The sequence below is a fragment of the Cordyceps javanica genome, chromosome 2, assembly GCF_051103115.1.
Source record: "Cordyceps javanica chromosome 2, complete sequence".
Lineage (NCBI taxonomy): Eukaryota > Fungi > Ascomycota > Sordariomycetes > Hypocreales > Cordycipitaceae > Cordyceps > Cordyceps javanica.
In genome coordinates this window covers 1,827,759-1,849,358 of record NC_139296.1, presented here as the reverse complement: position 1 = coordinate 1,849,358, position 21,600 = coordinate 1,827,759, and the positions used below count along the sequence as shown (strand labels likewise).

The 21,600-nt window shown below is 54.2% G+C and overlaps 4 protein-coding genes across 4 annotated transcripts; 2 read left to right on the top strand and 2 right to left on the bottom strand.

Moving 5' to 3' along the window:
* Window positions 1-34: 34 nt before the first annotated feature.
* V2A60_003049 (trifunctional fatty acid synthase subunit FAS2) lies at window positions 35-5,723 on the bottom strand (the record flags this gene model as incomplete). The annotated part of the gene is made up of 3 exons (XM_083254392.1): window positions 35-145; window positions 206-5,154; window positions 5,207-5,723. 3 exons carry the CDS (start codon window positions 5,721-5,723, stop codon window positions 35-37), a joined length of 5,577 nt encoding a protein of 1,858 aa, XP_083110518.1.
* Window positions 5,724-8,487: 2,764 nt separating this feature from the next.
* V2A60_003048 (acyl transferase domain-containing protein) lies at window positions 8,488-14,799 on the top strand (the record flags this gene model as incomplete). Its single annotated transcript, XM_083254391.1, has 1 exon — window positions 8,488-14,799. The coding sequence occupies one exon, from the start codon at window positions 8,488-8,490 to the stop codon at window positions 14,797-14,799; it is 6,312 nt and encodes a 2,103-aa protein (XP_083110517.1).
* Window positions 14,800-16,668: 1,869 nt separating this feature from the next.
* On the top strand, window positions 16,669-18,245 carry V2A60_003047 (guanine deaminase; the record flags this gene model as incomplete). Its single annotated transcript, XM_083254390.1, has 2 exons — window positions 16,669-16,921; window positions 17,002-18,245. 2 exons carry the CDS (start codon window positions 16,669-16,671, stop codon window positions 18,243-18,245), a joined length of 1,497 nt encoding a protein of 498 aa, XP_083110516.1.
* A 793-nt stretch (window positions 18,246-19,038) lies between these two features.
* On the bottom strand, window positions 19,039-20,676 carry V2A60_003046 (uncharacterized protein; the record flags this gene model as incomplete). Its single annotated transcript, XM_083254389.1, has 1 exon — window positions 19,039-20,676. One exon carries the CDS (start codon window positions 20,674-20,676, stop codon window positions 19,039-19,041), a length of 1,638 nt encoding a protein of 545 aa, XP_083110515.1.
* Between the last annotated feature and the right edge of the window lie 924 nt (window positions 20,677-21,600).

Here is a 21,600-nt window from a genome sequence, read left to right as displayed (position 1 = left end):
AAAAGTCCTCAAGACATCCATTTACAATCTCCCTTTAAAAACTTGCGACGGCAACAGCAATAGCCTGGTTGTCCGAGTGCGAGATGGACAAGGAGATATCCTTAACGCCAGCCTGTTTGGCAGCGGAAGCGGCGTCGCCATGAAGCTGTGACATATGTTAGCCGGCTATTCTTGAAACGGGGCTTTGAGATTTTGGTAAGCATACCGAGACCTTGGGTGCGCCAGTCTCGTCCCGAGAGATTTCAATCTCCTTCATGGCGGCACCGGCGCCCTTGCTAGTGACACCAAGAGATTTGAAAACAGCCTCTTTAGCGCTCCAGCGGCCAGCGAAGGAGCTCTGAGGGCTCGGGGCCTTGCTGCAATATGCAATTTCACCAGCAGTGAAGTTACGCTCGATAAAAGTATCATTCTCAATGTTGATGGCAGTGATATCCTCAACGTCAACGCCAACCTTGCTATTCTGGCTTGCGACCTTGCGCGCAAGTGTCTCCATGACCTGTTGCGTCTCCTTGGCCTGAGTAGAGGAGACTACTTTCTCAGATTGCTTCATAAAGTTGGCAGCAAAAGTGAGGTCTGAAGTCTTCTTCTCAGTCGAGACACGAGCATCAGGGTTGAGGAGAACAGAGCTAAGCTGCTCGTCGGTATAGGGAGCTTTGGACTTGGCAACAAATAGGCTATTGTTGATGAGGCCGTTATGGAAGAAGCGGTATGCCTTCTTCTGACGAGCCTCCACCTTGGCACAGTAGTCGTCATACGTGCGTTCGTCAAGAGTGGCAAAAAGGTACTTAGGATGGACACCAATAGCCTGAGCACCCTTCTGACCGAAACCAAACGAGGTGACAGAGAATGCCTTAATGCCGTCAGTCTGAATACTTCGGCTGGGGTAAAGAATCATGTCGAAGTCTTCCATAATGGGGTCAACATTGTCAGCATTGCGGTTACCAGGTACCAGGCCAGTGTTGAGGACCTGCAAGCAGCCATTCATCATCCAGGCACCAGCAGCACCCTTGGGGTGACCGGTGAGATACTTCTGGAAAATACCCAAGACCGCGTTGCCCTCGGAACGGCCGAGATGACGCAACTGCTGGCAAATGACAGAAGACTCATTTTTATCATTGGCCTTGGTGGAGGTACCGTGGAAAGAAGCAACACCGAGATCATCGATGGTGAGGCCCCAGGTAGCGAGGGCACCACGGAGAGGGGCAATGCTTGGGTCGCTCTTCCAGAAATTGTTGCCCATACTGCGCAAAAGCTCCTTTTCCTGGCGAGCCGCCTCCTTCTCGATATGCTGAACACGTTCGTAGGCATACTCCTTTTCGTCAAAGTCACCTTGCTGAGCCTTCATGGCGCTGATCTCATCATGAATAAACTCAAGCTCGGATTCCTGCCACTGCTTGATCTGCTTCTTGCGGCGTTCGATCTGGCGACGGCGGTAGTCAATGTCCAGAAGAGGTGAGGGGAACTTGCCGGCGTTCTCACGAGCGGTCGTAAGAACACCTTGACCAGGAGCAGGAACAGAGCGGCCAATCTTGTCAGAGGCAGTAGTAGTAAGTGCGAGGATACCATGGATGGGAACACCCATATCAAGGGCAAGCTTGGCAGTCATAATGACTTGGACACCACAGCCCTGAGACTCCATGAACCCGTTTCTGGTAGTAGTGGTGGGACGGGACATCTCCTTTGGTGTGCGGCCATGGGCCATCTCATCCACCGTATTGCTGGTGGCCTTCATATTGGCAAACTCATACGAGCCCTCCTCACCAAAGTCATCAAAACCACCAACGAAGCAGACACGAGCCTTTCCTTCCATGATAGTCTCATAACCAATGTCGACAGACTCAACAGAGGTAGCGCAAGCACCGACGGGGGTCTTGATGGGACCAGACGAGGAGATGAGCAACATGTTAACCCAAGCGGCCATGGTGTTGATGAAAGATTCTTGGAGAATGTCATTCTGCAGGGGCTGGTCAAGGTAGCGGTCCTTGTGCATACCACGAAGTGCAGTAGCACCACCCATGCCGGAGCCAACACAGTTACCAACCTCGGAGACGTGGACATACTTGTAGAACTCGTATGGATCAGTGATACCGCTGGACAGTAGAGCCTCAGCAGTAGAGACAAGTAGGAAGAGGGTGACAGGGTCAACCTGATCGATGATGTCGTCAGGAATGCCATATCGTTTGGCATCCCAGCCAGTAGGGATCTGCCCAGCAACAAGGCGATCAAAACGAAGTGCCTTCGGGATCCAGAGAGAAGCTCCCTTCTTTAGACGAATGAGATACTCGCCGCTCTCGGGAATCTCGAACACCTCAACCTTGTCGCCATGCTCACGCTTAAACTCCTCCGCAGTCTCCTTGGAGGACTCAAACGGCTCAAGGTCCTCCTCAATAACAACCTCGTGGAGAAGCTGCTTCTTGTTGGGGTCGTAGCCAGCGAAAAGCTCAGGTTCGATTAAACGGATACCAGAGTGTTCCAAGATGAACTTCTCATACTTGGCCTTGATATCTTTGTCGTCAACTGGATCACCAGTCTTGGCATCGACCCAGCCAGCGTAAGGTTTACCCTTGATAGGGCCATTATGGTTCTTGATAATACCCATGATCCAAGCCATTTCGACACAGCCCTCGAGTGAGAATTCGCCGAAAGCTTCCATCTCCCATCGAGTACGAGAGTTACCCCATGGTCCAACTTCAGCGAAACCGGTGACAACGACGACTTTTTCGAGATCCACCATACCCTTGAGCTTATTGTTGAGGGGGGCAACCTCTTCGTCCCAGTCAGGCAAGGTGGGGAAGTCAAACTTGATGTTGGCACGCGGTTCGATGGTCTTCTTCTTGTACAGAACCTCCGAGTCAGCTCCATTGACAATTGTGTTTTCAATGGCACTCTCCTTGGTAACAGCCTTGCGAATCTCGCTAGTCTCCATAATGTCCTTGCGCAGCTTGGTCATGGCTTCGTTCAGGTTAGGGATGAACTGCAAGCCACCGTTGAGATCAGCAAAGACGGGCTCGGATTGGCAAAGGTCCACGATGGTAGGAGACATGAGTCCAAGAAGGTTGAAAGCCATCTCCTGCTGCGAAAAGGTGCGGACACCGAATGCCTCAACGCCCTCAGCAACAATGTTGTTGCCGGACATGAGGCCCGTGCCACGAGTCCAACCGATGACAGCACCGCAAATGGTGAGATAGTTGGCCCAGCTTTCAGAGTACCATCTGTTGAACAGGGTCTCAAGAGCAAGCTTGGACTCGGAGTAGAGACCGTCATTGCCAAAGGTGCCGTGGTTGGGTGACAGGGGAAGAACAACCTGAGCAGGACGGGTCTCGAAACCGCGCTCAGCCTTCTGAGCCTTGACGCATCCAAGTAGACGGACAAGGTTGGTGAGCATGATACGGTGAGCGAGCTCCGAGCGCGAGTCAATGCTGTCGATTTGGCGGCCATTCTCGGATATGGCGGCAAATGGCACAATATAGTCCAAATCCCAGCCTAGGCCATTTTTGGGGTCGTAGATGTAATCAATAAGAGCTTCGACATCTTGCTTGCTGCCCTGGTTGAAGGGAACAACGACAACCTGCGATCCTCGAGAGCCATAGCGAGTGTACATTGATTGGTAGTACTCGGTGACTTCTTTGGAAAAGCGGCTGGTGGTCACAACCACACGAGCACCACCGCTAATGAGACCCTGAAGGACTTCAGCGCCAATGGAGCCAGCGCCAGCGCCAGTCATGAGAACGTGCTTGCCAGTGTAGGTGACACCAGCACGGGCAGCCTCCTCGAGGCAGTCCAGGTAGACAGAAGTAAGCTTTTTGCTGTAGTCCCAGCCATGAAGAGACTTCTTCTTGAGATGCAGGAAAGGGATCGTCTCTACGCGGCCCTTGTTGTTGCTACTGCCTTTGAGGGTGGTAGCCTTTCGACCCTTGCCGTACTCCTTGGGGATAATTTGACTTTCGTTCATGCCAAGAGAACGGAGCACATCGCCGTACAGGCTCTTGATTTCAAGCTGCGATGTCTTGGACATCTTGTGCTGCTGCTTGATGAGCTTGTAGATGCGCTGGAGATCGCTCTGAACTTTGGTACGGTTGCCATACTCGGAAATCTTGCCGCCCTCCGCCATTTGTTGGACATAGTGCTCAAGCTTTCTGCAGCTGGCGCGGGGGACTTCCTCGTAGTTGAGATTACCGCGAGCATCAACGGTAGTGCGAGGACCAGTAGGAACAGCGACATCCTTGTAATGAGGCGCGACGTTCAAAACATCCTTGCAGTTGTCAATGAGCTGCAACCCAAGCTCTTTCGCAAGCTGATATGTTTCGCCTCGCTCAGCTGGACAGTTGTCGATGTGGTACTGCATGAAGTCGAGCAGCTTGGGGTTGGACTTGTTCATGATGCGGATGCACTGGCTGACGATTTCACGGTCAACAGTCTGGAGTCTACCGAAAATGATCTCAAAGTACATGCTGAGGCCATCCTGGCGAGCCCAGTTCCACGACGAGTCATACGTGCGGGCCTTGAGGGGGCTGAAAACAGGTTCGATGCCCGAGGCGTAAAAGTCGCCGTGCTCAGCAGTCCAAAGATCAAGCTGTGCCTGTAGGACCTTTTCGGATTTTTGTGAGTCGATGAAAGCCTTATCACCAGAACGGAGATCCATCTTGAGGTAACGAGCGAAGAGTTCGAGCTGCTGCTTGAAGAGAGCGCGCTGATCTTTGGTGAGGGCATCGATAGCGGCAGGGTCCATCATCATACCGCCGCCACCACCGCCGCCCGCATCGGCAGCGGCAGTACTGGTAAGACTGACGCCGGCATTAGCAGCGTATTTCTGGGTAACATCGTCGAGAAAAGCCTTGGCATCGCCTTCCGCACCGAGGCGGGCAGGGGGTTCCATGGTGAGAGCTAGGAGCAGAGCACCATCCTGGCGACCGGGGCCTAAACCCCATCTTGTCTCAAGATACTTCCGAGCAGCTGTGATGTTGAAGCCACCAGGCATCTTGGAGGAAATGAGACGAGCGATAAGGGACTGCGACACCTTGCCCAGGTTCCCGTCGAAAGTGGGCTGAATGGATGCGCCGAGCTCATCCAAGGGAGTGTCTTCAGGCTTTTCGGGGGTAGAGCCAAATTCTTTTCCAAGATCACCAAGAATCTCGTTTTGTAGCGTCGATTTGCCTAGATGGAACTGTCAATATGCGAGTGAGCCGCGCAGAGCAGGGAAACCTACCGCCAACCAAATCTTTGATTGCCTTGCTCAAGGGAACATCAAGCAGAGGCTTCTTGAGTTTTTGCGCAATGAGAGCGCGAACGATATCCACGGCCTGGACGGGCTGATCGGGAATCTGTGCTGCCGGGCCAGCGCCGGGGGGTGGAGGCGCCGCGACGGCGGGAGCAGCAGCGGCCGGCGCAGCGCTCTCAGACGCTCCGGCAGCCGGGGTGGCGGGTTCCGGCTCGTCCTCTACCGGATCAACGTCGTAGTAAATTTCCTTTGCGTCCTTGTTGTAGCAAAGAATCTGTCTCTGAACGGATTTGGCGGCATCGTAGGCTTCGTACTTGGAGGCGAGGGTACGCTTGGCCATGACACCGAGAGTGTCGGCAGGACCGACCTCGACGACACGCTCAGCCGTCCTCTCGGCGAGGAACACGTCCTGTGTTTCAATCCATCTGACAGGTGAGGCAAACTGGTAGGCCAGAAGCTCGATGAGCAGGGTGTGGGAGAGTTCTTGTTCGACTTCGGGACGCATGTTGAGGAGAGAGCTGAAAAGAAGGAGTCGAACGCGGAATCAAGAATGTATATAGAGATGCTTTGCAAAGACAGTGGGATACTGTTATCAATCGCAGAGAGCAGCACGCGCCAATGCTGCGATAATGTAGAGCTTTTCGAGGAGTAGAAATTAAGGGTCCCGCGCAACCCAGCTTGGAGCGGCAGCTTTGGAGAGGCGATTCCAAGGCTGGTGGGAGACTGAGATATGGACAAAGAGGGAGGAAAACGAAGAGGAATTTAGATGCAAGTATTAGGATGTAGGACGAGAGAATCACAAGAGAGCAAGAAGGTGTCCGAGTCTCCCAGTCAGGATACGACGCGATGGGCAGAAATTTGGGAGGGACGAGATGGGACCAAACGGAGTTTGAGTGCAGCAGAGGCAGGCCTGGGTTGTCCGGCTACCGTAGCTGGCTGGCTGGTGGCGGTGCGGATTGCAGCGGGCTTGGATTGTTGAACTGCGAGGCCCACATTAAAGTCCCCAAAGGAGAGCTCTGCTGTAAAAAGAATTGGGGAATGCTGCAGCAACTGGCGCAGCGCACCTGCAGCAAGGCGCCTCAACCAGAATATCAGGCTAATCCCGATGAGGCAAGGCGCGCTCTTTCGGGAGCAGACAGCCAATTCCCCATTGGAGACACTAATGTCAAAAGTCGGGCCACTCACTTTGTTAGTTGTGGGAAAGGGGAGTTTGCAAGCGGTGGTCCCGTCGTAGTAAACAACTGCCAAACTGGTTACTGAGTAGGTAGGACGACCTGCCATTCAACAGTTTATAATCCGTACTAGTGCAAATATGTGAGGTCACATATAGATGATGGAGGATTGCAGGCCAATGTACTACCTCTCTACTCCGTATCCGTACACATGACTGCATTTGCCTTCTTCAATCATGACCCCTGGTCAGTTAACGCAAAACGCTCGTTCCTGGGCGAAGTTTTCAAGAAAAAAAAAATTGGCTTCAATTTTTCTGCCCGGCACAACGGAGTACTGCCCCACCAAGGTAACCCCCCGTTGGCCCCTGCAAGCACTGACAGGGCGATTGATGGAGGGCGGGCTACGTAATTTCGCTGGGATGTACTGGTACACGGTATCGCGAAAGGGGTGGGCAGCTCAGGCAACAGCGTCATACTCAAGTTAGGTACATGGCAGTGTCCAGACAGGCTCTGAGCTTTTATTAACGGGCGGGTTTACGCGATCACTGCCGGACGGCTCTTGTTTGATGCAGGGCATATTTGCAGTTGATTGCAGGGCAGACGAGGCGAGATGCCGGTCCGTTAAGTTTCACAACTAATACGCTATTTACGACGGCCAACAAGTTGTAAATGGTGGGATCTTAAAAGTGACTCGGGTGGCCATTGTTTCGCTTTGTTCTTCAATATCACGAGAATCTCATGCTTGTTCCTTCAAATACAAATAGCTGCATGCCAGTCTTCGACTCAGGGACAAGATAAATTCCTACAAGATTGACCGGTTATGGCCAACTTTCCTCATCAACGCCGCCCAACCCATGGGCCATACCCTGCACTATCCCACCCGCTTTCACCCCGTATCTCAACCCCCCTCCCCAGATTCCGCAAACGATAGCCAAGATAACAACACATCAATGACAAGTGATAAATAACTCATTCTTCCATTTGTCCGTATTACTTATCCCGCCCCAATCAGACCATTATCAAGGCTGTCGGAGCTTCTTCTGGATGCCTCACCGCCTGCCGTCTTGGGCAGGCTGCTGGCCGCAGCCAACAATGAGAAGCCAGCCAGCGTAGCCAGCGAGCAAGCCACAAGTTATCAGTAAACGCTTCATCAGCACCATTGGGGCGGCTTTCACCCGCACCCTCTTCAACATTCTCTGGCCACTGGTTTTGGAGTCTGGCCAAATCGAATGTATCTGATAGGGCGACGAGAGGCTGCGTCTCCAGTAGAACGTTGCATGGCCCATTGGCCCAACACCTACCAATAGGCTGACTCGGCCCCTGCCCCTACTTACTTATGGTGGCTGCTCCAATCTGCCCCCAACTGCAGCTTGTGGCGCAAGTACCAAGTACCGGTACCTAAATCTGCCCCTCCGTCTCCAAAGCTCCCCCGAAAAAAGGGACCAAGGCCTGGGCCATCCCCAACAGAACTAATTTTTTCTTGAGTGAGGCCACACGCGCTTCCCCGTAACAGGCTTGCTAATAATGCTGTAACCAGTCGCTGTCGTCTGTAACATAGGCGGGTGAGTACCTCAGCTTAGTACCTACCTGTAAGTTAGTTAGCCCACCTCTGGGGCGCCTTTGCTACATCTCGCCTCTCCAGCCAAAAAGTCCAGCTTAGCTTCCATGGTGGCCCTGATTTTTTTCCCGACCTGTCCGACATTGACTGGACGTTGAGAGACTCCTCCTCGAGTACCATTTCTGTCCCACCCATCGTCTCTCTCCAATCCTCCTCTTCCATTTCTACCTGAATCCTTACCCTCCATATCTTCAATTTCGTGCCAAGCTCGTTTGCTGTCGAGCTCACAGCTTCGATCGCCGTAATACTTCTAACTGGCGACCAAGCTCCTTCGTTTCTCAACCCTGTGTATTCCAACAGCCCCGACACCAACCGTCTGGCAAGGAGGCATCACGACTCCCATCACGACTTCAGCAAACGGGTTCCTTAATAGGTTTGCACCATTGAACTCAATTTGCGCAGCCTCACCGAACTAACCTCCCTTGCCTTCCAGATTTTTACACGATACCCTTTAATTCCGTCACCTACGATTCATCACCATGTACGGAGCAGGAACCGGGCCCCAAACGGGCATCAACACCCCACGATCCAGCTCCTCTCTACGACCATTGACGCTCTCTCACGGCGTTCTCGAAACATCTTTCCTTGTACCTACAAGCCTTCACTTCCACGCATCACAGTTGAAAGAGCGCTTCACTGCGAATCTTCCACCCCCCACCGATGAGCTCGCTCAGGATGACGAGCCTTCGTCAGTCGCCGAGCTTGTTGCCAGATACCTTGGGTATGTTGCCGACCAGCTCGAAAACGGCGAAGACGACGCTCAGGGCTCTTACGAGGAGGTACTGAGGCTTGTTCTCAACGAATTCGAGCGCGCATTTCTTCACGGCAACGAGGTCCACGCCCTCGCTGCCACACTCCCCGGCATCGAGTCCAAAAAGCTCGAGGTTATCAAGAGTTACTATGCTGCCCGCAGCGTTTCCAACAGAACTATCAAGCCGCACGAATCTGCTCTCCTGCGCGCTGCTGACGACAACGCGGCCGACATTTACACCATTTTCGGCGGCCAGGGCAACATAGAAGAGTACTTCGAGGAACTTCGCCAGGTCTTCACCACATATTCCGGCTTCGTTTCCGAGCTCATTACAAGCGCTGCTGAGCTGCTACAGACACTTTCCAATGACCCCAGCGCCGAAAAGTCTTTTGCCAAGGGTCTGGATATTATGAACTGGCTGCAGCACCCTGAAGCGACTCCCGACATCGACTATCTCATTTCGGCACCTGTCAGTTTCCCTCTCATTGGCCTTGTCCAGCTTGCACACTACGAGGTCACCTGCAAAGTGCTCGGAATTAGTCCTGGCCACCTTCGCGAGCGTCTTCGCGGCTCTACCGGTCACTCGCAGGGCATTGTCATGGCTGCCGCCACTGCTGCCGCCGACTCGTGGGAGTCCTGGCGCGAAATCACCGCTTCTACTCTCACCATTCTCTTCTGGATTGGTACCAGAAGCCAGCAAGCTTTTCCGGTTACCTCCATGACTCCCACCATGTTGAGAGAGTCTATGGACCACGGCGAAGGCACGCCCACGCCCATGCTTAGCATCCGTGATCTCTCCCAGCAAGAGGTTCAGAAACATATCGATGCCACCAATCAGTACCTCCCGGCCAACCGCCACATCAACATTTCTCTCATCAATAGCCCCAGAAATTTGGTTGTTACTGGTCCTCCTACCTCGCTCTATGGTCTAAACTCGCAGCTGCGCAAGGTCAAGGCCCCCACTGGTCTCGACCAGACTCGTGTTCCCTACACTGAGCGAAAGGTGCGCTTCGTCAACCGATTCCTGCCCATTACCGCTCCTTTCCACAGTCAATACCTCACTGAGGCCGCCGCCTTGATCGACGAGGACCTCAAGAACATTTCCATCGACAGCAGCGCTCTGGGAATTCCTGTTTTCGACACGAATACTGGCAAAGATCTGCGAACTGAGGTCAGCGGTAACATTATCCCGACTCTTGTTCGCCTCATTACCCGCGATCCTGTCAACTGGGAGTCTGCCACCGTTTTCCCCAACGCCAGCCATGTCCTTGACTTTGGCCCCGGTGGTGCTTCTGGTCTGGGTAACTTGACTAGCCGCAACAAGGAGGGCACTGGTGTTCGCGTCATTATCGCCGGTGCTGTTGAAGGTTCGCTCGAAGCCGTCGGATACAAGCCTGAGCTCTTCGATAGGGACGAAGAGAATGCCATCAGATATGCCATTGATTGGGTCAAGGAATTTGGCCCCAAGGTGGTCAAAAATTCTAAGGGCGAGAAGTATGTCGATACCAAGATGTCTCGTCTTCTTGGTCTGCCGCCTGTCATGGTTGCCGGTATGACTCCCGCAACCGTTCCCTGGGACTTCGTCGCTGCCACCATGAACTCTGGCTACCACATTGAGCTTGCTGGTGGCGGCTATTTCAACGCCAAGACAATGACACAGGCCCTCGAGAAGATTGAAAAGGCGATCCCCGCTGGTCGTGGTATAACCGTCAACCTGATTTATGTCAATCCTCGCGCCATGGCATGGCAAATTCCCCTCCTGGGTCGTCTGCGCGCTGAAGGTGTTCCTATCGAAGGTCTTACTATCGGTGCTGGTGTTCCATCCATTGAAGTAGCACAAGAATACATTGAAACCCTAGGCCTCAAGCACATTGCTTTCAAGCCTGGCTCGGTTGAGGCTGTCCAGGCTGTCATCAACATTGCCAAGGCCAACCCGACCTTTCCGGTGCTTCTTCAGTGGACTGGCGGCCGCGGCGGCGGCCACCACTCGTTCGAGGACTTCCACCAGCCTATTCTCCAAATGTACGGCCGGATCCGTCGCCAGGAGAATATTATTCTTGTGGCGGGTAGTGGTTTTGGTGGCGCCGATGATACCTACCCCTATGTCACAGGTGATTGGTCCAAGAAATACGGCTATCCCCCCATGCCCTTCGACGGCTGTCTTTTCGGTAGCCGCATGATGGTTGCGAAGGAGGCACATACCAGCAAGAACGCGAAACAGGCCATCATTGACGCCCCTGGTCTGGAAGATGGTCAGTGGGAGCAGACCTACAAGGGACCGGCCGGTGGTGTCATCACGGTTCGATCTGAGATGGGTGAGCCTATCCACAAGCTCGCTACCCGTGGTGTTCGCTTCTGGGCCGAAATGGATCAGAAGATCTTCGCCCTGCCCAAGGAAAAGCGTGTTGCCGAGCTCAAGAAGAACCGTGAATATATCATCAAGAAGCTCAACGATGACTTCCAGAAGGTCTGGTTCGGATGCAACAAGTACGGCAAAGCTGTAGACCTGGAAGACATGACTTATGCCGAAATTGTCCGCCGACTTGTCGATCTGCTCTACGTCAGGCACCAGGAGCGCTGGATCGACGCCTCCTTTGCCAGGCTCACTGGCGACTTTATTCACCGTGTTGAGGAGCGTTTTACCACGTCCCCCGGGAAACCCTCTCTTCTGCAGAGTTATGCCGAGCTCGATGAACCCTACACCACTGTTAAACGTATTCTGTCCTTCTACCCCGAGGCTGACAAGCAGATTGTAAACGCTCAGGACGTCCAGCATTTCCTGCTTCTCTGCATGCGTCCTGGTCAAAAGCCTGTTACTTTCATACCTGCCCTTGACGATAACTTCGAGTTCTTCTTCAAGAAGGACTCACTTTGGCAGTCCGAGGACCTTGATGCTGTCATTGGCCAAGATGTTGGTCGCACTTGCATTCTTCAAGGTCCTACGGCCGTCAAATTTTCTACCGTTTTGGATGAGCCTATCAAGTCTATCCTGGACGGCATTCACAACTCTCACATTGAGTATCTTATCCGCGACTACTACAACGGCAAGGAGAGCTCTGTCCCTACTATTGAGTATTTCGGTGGAGAGCTGGTCGAGACCGAAATTCCTCTGGATATCGAAGGTCTTACCGTTAGCTATGATGAGCATAAGAATACCTACCGCCTCGCCTCCGGCGCGAGTGCTACCCTTCCCCCGCTTGATGCTTGGCTGTCACTGCTCGCAGGCCCCAACCGAAACTGGCGCCATGCCCTGCTTATGTCCGACGTTGTCGTTCAAGGCCAGAAGTTCCAAACAAATCCTCTACGTCGCATCTTTGCCCCTTCGCGTGGCTTGTTCGTTGAGATCAACTACCCTAACGATCCTTCCAAGACTGAGATTATCGTCAAAGAGCAGCCCCGCTACAACCAGTACGTTACCGTTATTGAAGTCAAGCTAGCTGGTAAGAATGAGATTCTCGTCAACATGATCAAGGACACTACTGCTCTTGGACGCCCTCTTGGCCTTCCCCTACGCTTTACATACCATCCTGAGGCTGGTTATGCCCCCATTCGTGAGGTCATGGGAGACCGAAATGACCGCATCAAGGAGTTTTACTGGAAGGCGTGGTTCGGCGAGGATCCGATGGATCTCGATGCTTTGGTTACTGGCAAGTTTGATGGCGGCAAGGCTACCATTACTGCAGAGGCCATCAACGACTTTGTGCATGCTGTTGGCAACACTGGTGAGGCATTCGTTGACCGCCCTGGCAAGGTTGTCTATGCTCCCATGGACTTCGCCATCGTTGTCGGTTGGAAGGCCATCACCAAACCCATCTTTCCTCGCAAGATTGACGGTGACCTGCTGAAGCTTGTACACCTTTCCAACGGCTTCCGCATGCTTCCTGGCGCTGAGCCTCTGAAGAAAGGAGACGAAATCTCCACCACAGCCCAGATCAATGCTGTCATTAACCAGGATTCTGGCAAGATGGTTGAGGTCTGTGGTACTATTACCCGTGATGGTCAGCCCGTCATGGAGGTTACTTCTCAATTCCTCTATCGCGGTACTTACACCGATTTCGAGAACACATTCCAGCGCAAGGTCGAAACTCCTGTTGAGGTTCACCTCGCCACCAGCAAGGATGTTGCTGTCCTTCGCTCAAAGGAGTGGTTCTCTACGGATGAGATGCCCAACGACTTCGACCTGCTAGGCAAGACACTCACATTTCGTCTGCAGAGTCTGATGCGCTACAAGAACAAGGACATTTTCAGCAGCGTCGAGACGCGTGGCCAGGTTCTTCTTGAACTGCCCACCAAGGAGATTATCCAGGTGGCCAGCGTTGACTACGACGCTGGTGAGTCTCATGGTAACCCTGTCATTGACTACCTGGAGCGCAACGGTTCTCCTCTTGACCAGCCCATCAATTTCGAGAACCCAATTCCCCTCAGCGGCCGCACTCCTCTGCAGTTGCGTGCTCCTGCGTCGAACGAAACATATGCTCGCGTTTCTGGTGACTACAACCCTATCCACGTTTCTCGTGTCTTTTCGTCGTATGCAAGCCTTCCCGGTACTATCACACATGGCATGTACTCGAGCGCCGCTGTCCGCAGCCTGGTCGAGACGTGGGCTGCTGAGAACAACGTTGGTCGCGTCCGCAGCTTCCACGCCTCTCTCGTTGGCATGGTTCTTCCCAATGACGACATTCAGGTCCAGCTGCAGCACGTTGGCATGGTTGCTGGCCGCAAGATCATCAAGGTCGAGGTCAGCAACAAGGAGACTGAAGAGAAGGTTCTTCTGGGTGAGGCAGAGGTTGAGCAGCCCGTGACGGCTTACGTTTTTACCGGTCAGGGATCACAGGAGCAGGGCATGGGTATGGAATTGTACGACAGTAGCCCCGTAGCCAAGGAAGTCTGGGATCGTGCGGACAAGTACTTGCTGGACAACTACGGCTTCTCGATTACCAACATTGTCCGAAACAACCCCAAGGAGCTTACGATCCACTTTGGTGGTCCTCGAGGCAAGGCTATCCGTCAAAACTACATGGCGATGACTTTCGAGACTGTGGCTGCGGATGGCTCGATCAAGTCGGAGAGAATCTTCAAAGATGTCGATGAGAAGACGACGTCATACACGTACCGCTCGCCCACCGGCCTTTTGTCGGCGACGCAGTTCACGCAGCCTGCGCTGACTCTTATGGAGAAGGCGAGTTTTGAGGATATGAAATCGAAGGGCCTTGTCCCCCGCGACAGCACGTTTGCTGGCCACTCTCTGGGTGAATACTCTGCCCTGGCAGCCCTGGCAGACGTGATGCCTATCGAGAGTTTGGTATCGGTTGTCTTCTACCGTGGCCTCACGATGCAGGTTGCGGTGGAACGCGACGCTGCGGGCCGATCCAACTACTCCATGTGCGCTGTCAACCCTAGTCGCATCTCCAAGACTTTCAACGAAGAGGCTCTGCAGTTTGTGGTAAATAACATCGCGGAGGAGACGGGCTGGCTGCTGGAGATTGTCAACTACAACATCGCCAATATGCAGTATGTGTGCGCTGGTGACCTGCGGGCGCTGGACACGCTGGCGGGAGTGACCAACTTCCTAAAGATGCAGAAGATTGACATTGAGGAGATGCGCAGCAACATTGAAGAAGCCAAGGGAGCGCTGCGGGAGATTATCCGGGGCTGCGCGGAGGCGACGCTGAAGAAGCCAGTCCCGCTGGAGCTGGAGCGAGGATTCGCGACGATTCCTCTGCGGGGGATTGACGTGCCTTTCCACTCGACTTTCCTGCGGTCGGGTGTGAAGCCATTCCGATCGTTCCTGCTGAAGAAGATCAACAAGACGACGATTGATCCTTCGAAGCTGGTTGGAAAATACATTCCCAACGTGACGGCCAAGCCTTTCGCGTTGACCAAGGAGTATTTTGAAGACGTGTACAAGCTGACCAACTCGCCCAAGATCGGAGCAGTGCTGGCCAACTGGGACAAGATCACGCAAGACGGAGGCGAGGGCAAGCCTGGGAGCGACAGCGGCACGAGCGCCGAGTACGAGGGACCGGGAGCAGCTGCTTAGGCGAGATGAGTGAATAGTAGGGAGCGGATTGGCGATTTGGGACAAGGACAATTTGCCCTGTCGGCCGATTGTGTTGATTCTGGCGACGGAGAGCAAACTTGTGATGGCCCGAGCCGATTGTTTGTTTAATTGAATTGTTTGAAAAGCTGTAACGCGGGAAGCGCCTGGCTGGCGGTACAGTAGCAGGAATGACGATGGGAGGAGGAAGCCAAGGCAGCACGTTGAGGGTTGTGTCTGGCACATAATTATTTTTAGTATCGGTATATAGTCTATAGATTTCATGATTGTTTATGTCGTGTAACTGCAATAGTAGAATGTGATATGTTATCTGGGGAGCATAAGCAACGGTGACGTGAGTGTGCATCAAGTTGTTCACATGGCCAGGGGTGGAGATTAAAGTGTTGCTGAGAGGTAACGCGGGGTAGGACGATGGAGGACAGTAAGAGGGGCGGGGAATGGATGAGGGAGAAATCCGATGTATGACCAAGATGCAGATTGAAAGTGGCTGGCGGCAGTGGCGGGCTGGTGAGGCTGGCGCAAGGACGGAGAGTGGAAGTGATTTGATGACGGGTGCCTTTTGGGATTCGTCGTCATTCGGGCCATGGCGGCGGCGGGTGCGGCGAGTGCGGCACGGACGGCTCCGGGCGATGGCGGTGTTTTTGGGAGCTGGCTGGCTGGGTCACTAACGGGGGGCGGAGGGGGGGTGGGGTTGCCTTATTTTTCTTTTCAAAAAAAAAGGAAAAAAAAAAAAAAAAAAACTAAGGTTGAAATTGACGTGCATGCCGGCGCCTGTATGCAAGTTTATACCTACCTAGGCAATTGATTATGTGGCTCTTGCGATAGTACTATACTGCTGCCAACTAGTTAGTCGGTTACCTATCTCTGGCCCCCGTCCGAGGCCCGCTCATCCAGGAACTTTATCGTTGGCAGGCCGCAGGCTACTTATGCCGAACCCAACTTTTTCACAGGTTGGCCAGCCGGCTCTCCAGCTGCTGGGAGAGGAGCTGCGCCTCGTCCGGCCGAGATGACCGGTCTATAAAAACGTGGCCGCCTCCCCGTCCGGCCAGTCCGGTTCGAACGGAGATTTGAAGTTTCGGCCCTCTCGACCGACCACCGACCGTCTTGTACCCAGGCAGGCTACTGCTACATACTGGTATCGCCCCCGCCCCTCTGCTTTGAAACCCCTGCACTTGTCACCCTCTCTTGTTGGTCTTTGCCTGGCCACCTGCATGCTGCATACATCGTCTTACCATCTCATCTATTTCCATGGTCATTACGTGGGCGTCTTGTTTGCAGCTGTCAACCCTCAATCCTCCGTTTGCCAGCCGTCAGCGCTGCTCCGCCCCTCCTCCCCTCTCGACCTGTAACTTGGGCGGCGGCGACACAGCGTCGGACAAGACCACCTTGTGACTTTTTGTCTTATTTTCCTTCCTCTTGTCCACCTCACGCGCCTTCATCCACCTCCTCGTCCGTCTTTTGTTTTTCTGCATCGATTCGCGGCGTCTCACCAACGCCTTGCCAATCGCCTCAATTTTTGGTCTTCTATCATCCATCTTGTTGGCGTTTGCCAGTTGCTTCTCCGTCGTCGGCCCTCACCAAGTGAATGCATGGTTTATAATACATCATCCTCCATAACCCCTCTCACAGTCACCGACGATACTGCGAACAACAAACGCAGTCTTTGGTGACACGAAATCAGCCTGCATTTTTTGAGAACCCGTCTTTATCTATCTGGAAATTTCCCCGCTACTTCTAGGCTTGCCACAACGCTGCAACTATCTTTCCATCGCCAGATCCAGACCAAGAACCGACTCTCTGCGTCTCGGGCTTGAGAACCAACACACACACCCACACACAATTTACTACAACATGCATCTTGACAAGCGACGCAATCAGCTGCTGCTCGGCACATTTGTCCACAGTAAGTCCCAGAAGGAGCTTGAGATCTTTCACAATGCTGCCGTTGCCGTCGATGCCAACGGCAAAATCGCCGCCGTGCAACGTGACTGTGCCAGCCTGGACGTCGCCAAGACACAGACTCTGGCTACGTTGGGCTGGCATGTTGACGACATTGACATTTACACCACCAAAGAATCCCAATTTTTCTTTCCCGGTTTCATTGGTAAGAAAACAGCCCACGTCCCACCCCTCCTTCCGAACTTTGACCTACACACAGTCTCTTTACTCACCTTGACCCCCAAGACACCCACATCCATGCACCTCAATATCCCAATGCCGGCATCTTTGGCAAAACGACGCTCCTCGACTGGCTCGAGAAGCACACCTTCCCCATGGAAGCCAGTCTCAAGGACCTTGCCAAGGCACACAAGGTTTACACCGCCGTCGTTCGCCGCACCCTCTCCCACGGCACCACCACAGCCGCCTACTACGCCACCATTGACGTCGCCGCCACCAACCTGCTGACCGACCTGTGCCGTGCTATCGGTCAGCGCGCCTTTATTGGCCGCGTCTGCATGGACCGCCCGGGCATCAACCCTGACTACTACCGCGATGCGTCCACCGCAGCTGCTCTTGGCGCCACTCAGCAGACTATTGACCACATTCGTGCTGTCGACCCCAAGTTTGACCTCGTCGCACCCATCCTTACTCCGCGCTTTGCCCCGTCCTGCACGTCCGAGGGTATGAAGGCCCTCTCCCGCCTACAAGCGGAAGGCGGCTACCTTGCCCAGACGCACATCTCCGAGAACACCAACGAAATTAAGCTCGTCCGTGAGCTGTTCCCAGAGGCGCGCTCATACGCCCAGGTCTACGACGACCATGGGCTGCTTACGCCTCGCATGGTGCTCGCGCATGCCGTCCACCTGACCGAGGAGGAGGGCAGCCTCATCGCCACCCGCGGAAGCAAGATCTCGCACTGCCCGTGCAGCAACTCGTCGCTGACCAGCGGCGCCGCCCGCGTACGCTGGATGTGGCGAAAGGGTATTGAGGTTGGCCTCGGCACCGACGTCTCGGGCGGCTATTCGCCGTCCATTCTCGAGGCCGCCCGCCAGGCCGCGCTCGTCAGCCGCCACGTCGCCGCTGCCTACACTGGTGACGATGAAAATGAGCGTGAGCGCCTCAAGCTGACCGTCGAAGAGGTCTTGCACCTGGCTACCCGCGGCGGCGCCCTCTGCCTCGGCCTAGAGGACCGCGTCGGCGGCTTCGAGGTCGGCAAGGACTGGGACGCTCAGCTCGTCGGCCTCGGCCGCGTCGCCGATTCGGGCCTGCGCGACGGCGAGGAGTACACGGCTAATGGCCACGGCTCCGGCGCCGCCGTTCCGGCCGCCGGCGCGGTCCCTGCGCTTAATGGCTCCGACGAGGGCAACGTCGACATCTTTGGCTGGGAGTCGTGGGACGAAATCATAGCCAAGTGGCTGTACAACGGCGACGACCGCAACACGAAGAAGGTCTGGGTTAAGGGCCGTCTCGTCCACGCGAGACGGTGAGCGAGCCACCCATCACGTCATGTGTGTGCGTTGGCGTGCGATCAGACCTCAATTTTGTATGTAGCATAAAAAGCATAGCCTGAGATGACCACGAGCTCGGCGAGAGAGGAGTTGAGCGAACTGAAATGAAATTTCTATGATATTTCGTTCTACAATAACCTATCATTTGCATAGCAGCTTGAGCAGTGTATTTCTCACACATGAACCATCACTATAATTGACACGGGTGCTATCTGGTGACAAGTACGATTCATATTGATAGAGAGCTAAAAGATGCGAAAAGAAATCAGAGACAATCGAAGTTCTACTACGATCAGACAAGGGCGATTAGAGAAGCAACAGAACAATCATGCCCTCGTGAGAGACAAACACGGTAGAAGAAGAAAAAATATAAATAAAGTGCGGCTCCAATGAAAGAAAAAGAAATGCTGCCAAATTAGATCCAATACAAAAAAAAACAATGATGGAAAAGAATTCCAGAAAAGGAAAAAACCAAAATAATAGAACATGACAGAGAAAACCTTTCCAATCAAGTCTCCCAACATGTTCACCACGTTGTGGACCAGGAACGGTTCGGAACGCGGCCTTCCCACGCCGTCTTAAACGCCATGCTGCCCATACGGCAAAGACTGCCGAAACAATGACAACTAATGAAACAATCTCTCTCCACCATTGTACAGGACAGTATTATAAGCAAACAAGGAGAAAACCCAAAGGAAGGGAGTAGCCGGGAGATTTGGGGGAAAGAGGAGGAAGTAACAGACATCACACCGGGCGATTCCAGGCAAGCAAATCACGGCTTATTACCGTTGTGCGAGCGGCGACGCTGACGCTGGCCCCTCACACGTGAACCGGTGCCGGCCAGCGCCTCGTCAACACTGGCTCGCTCTTCGGCAGCCTTGGCTGGCCCCTGGGATCGGCGCACCGGGCTGCGCGTCTTGCCCTTCTTCTGCTCGGTGAGCACCCCCTTGTGCGCCATGACGCGCGCGCGCACCTCTTCCGTGATGGCCAGCTTGATCCTTTTCGGCACGACGCCCTCGACATCCGGCGCTTGCTCCTCCTCCTCCTCGTCATCCGGCCCGGCCCCCGTCCCCCACTCCGCCTCCAGCTCCGCCGCCACCGCCTCCAGCTCTGCCGCGGCGTCTTCCAACGGCGCCCGCTTCCTCTTGTTGCGGTAGACGAAGCCCGAGCCGCCCCAGGCCTCGCTGGGGCGGTGCGGCAGCGCCTCGCCCGACAGGGCCACGATCTGCAGGCGCAGCCAGGCGCACTCGGCCGCCTTGGCGTTGAGCTGCAGGCGCGTGTTCTTGAGGCACTCGATGCGCAGCAGGCGCGACTTCTTGGCCGCCAGGTTGTTGCGCACCTGGTCGTTCTTGCGCTGCTCCTTCGCCCGCACCGCGACCTCGGCGGCGACCGCGTCACGCTGCGCGGGGCTCATGCCGGGCTGCACGCGCGGCATCACCAGAGGCGGCGGCTTGTCGGGCAGGTCTGGCACCTGCGACGGCGGGAGCACGGGCGGGTGCGTCGCCTCGTAGTGCAGCTCTTGCGCCAGCAGCAGCAGGCGCCGCTGCCGCTCCTCGCTGTCAATGTGTTCCGGCAGCTTGACGCCCGCCTCCTCGAGCGTGTAGCCCCCGATCCGGAGCATGCCGAGCGACAGCTCCAAGGAACCCCCCGAGGCAAAGGCCGCGGCGGCAGCCGAGGACGACTTGGAGAAGACGGCTGCTGCCGTGGCCGTGGTACTTGTCATGGCGGGTCGGGGAGCGGTTCTGTGGGTGCAGACGGACTGTTGGATTGCCGGTTGCTGGTACAGCTCGGGAGAGCTTGCCGAGGATGGTAAGGGTGTCCGCGGTGGGGGGAATGACATCGAAATAGGATAGTTCAAGAAAGGTTGAGGATTCGAGATGGCGAGTGGAGTATAAGGTATCTCGTTAAAGTCGACAGGACTAACGTTGGATGGCGGCGTTTGACTGACTGACGCGTGTTCCGGCTGCTGGAAGTAGAGCTGGTGGTTGGTGACAAAGGGAGACGTGAACTGTTCTCCTTCCTGCGGCAGGTCCTCGAGAAACTGGTGTGTAAACGTTTCTCCGGCTGGAAAGCCTTCTTCGTACTGCTTGAACTGTTGAGGCTGCTGAAACTGTTGTTGGAATTGTTGTAGCTGTAGCTGGGACTGCAGCTGCTCCCAGTCTGGCCGTTGCTCTCCCACGCTGTATTCTATCTGCGTCTCAGTGCCGAAACTAGCCTCATACGGCGGTGTTTGCTGTATAATCTCGAGGTAATCAGTGTCGTTATCGATGAGGTATGGCTTCTGGGTATTGGTGTGCACACTCGTGTCGTTGGTTTGCACTGGCGTGATGGGAGTGTAGACGGGAGTGTAGACGGGAGTGTAGATGGGAGTCGTGATGTGGTCGGTGGAAGACTGCGACCGGGGAGCCATTCTTATTTATGATTCAAGGGACGTACTGGAAAAGCAGATGATGGAAGAGAAGAGACAAACGTCAAGAAGAAAGCAATGTGTAGCAAAGAATCACACAAACTATTCGGCCACAAGTGAAGCACAGCGTGATACGCTTTCGAAGCTTATAGGAGTGGCGTGGAGACCAGTGTGTGTATCTCGCTGTCAAGGATGAAGGGTTTCTTTGTTCGCTTGAGATCGAGGTAGCCTTGAATCAGAAAGTTCGTCAAGACGCCGCCCTTGTCGCTGAATATATACCCAGCCTCCTGGACAGGTTGGTGCAACGATGCGATTTTATGATTCACGACACGTCTCTCCGGTCATGGGCCGAGCTCTGGGATTGGCGAATGAGAAAAATAGTAATAAGGAGAAAACGGAGAAAAGCAACAACAACGACGGCTTTCACCGACAGAGGAGCCCAATATTTGGTCCGGTGATGGGGAAACACAGAGCTGGCCTATGCAAAGACCGGTGTGCATCTTGGTGCGCGTGTGCTCAGCTAAAAAAAGTGTTGGTGATTCAGAGAAACGCGAAGGAGGCGTGGAGATGTGTGGATGCAGGGACACAACATGACGTCGTCCGGAATCAGAATTAGAAGAGCAAGGGAGTGTGAGATGTAGTGTTTCCTACGTACGTTTCTCTACATGAAGCGGTATTGTTGAGCGTATCCCTGAATTGCATTTCGAAGCAGCATGTGCGTCGACAAGACTGGGGGATCTGTCGAAACACACAGACACACAGACACACGTACGCATTTGCCTTTATGCTACAAGTGACAAGTGGACCTCTCTTCAAGGCTTGATAGAGAAATAATGATTGAAAAAGAGACTTTCAAAACTATAGGCCACTCTTCCTTTCACCTATCATGACGCAAACATGCTCATACACACACACACACACATCGTC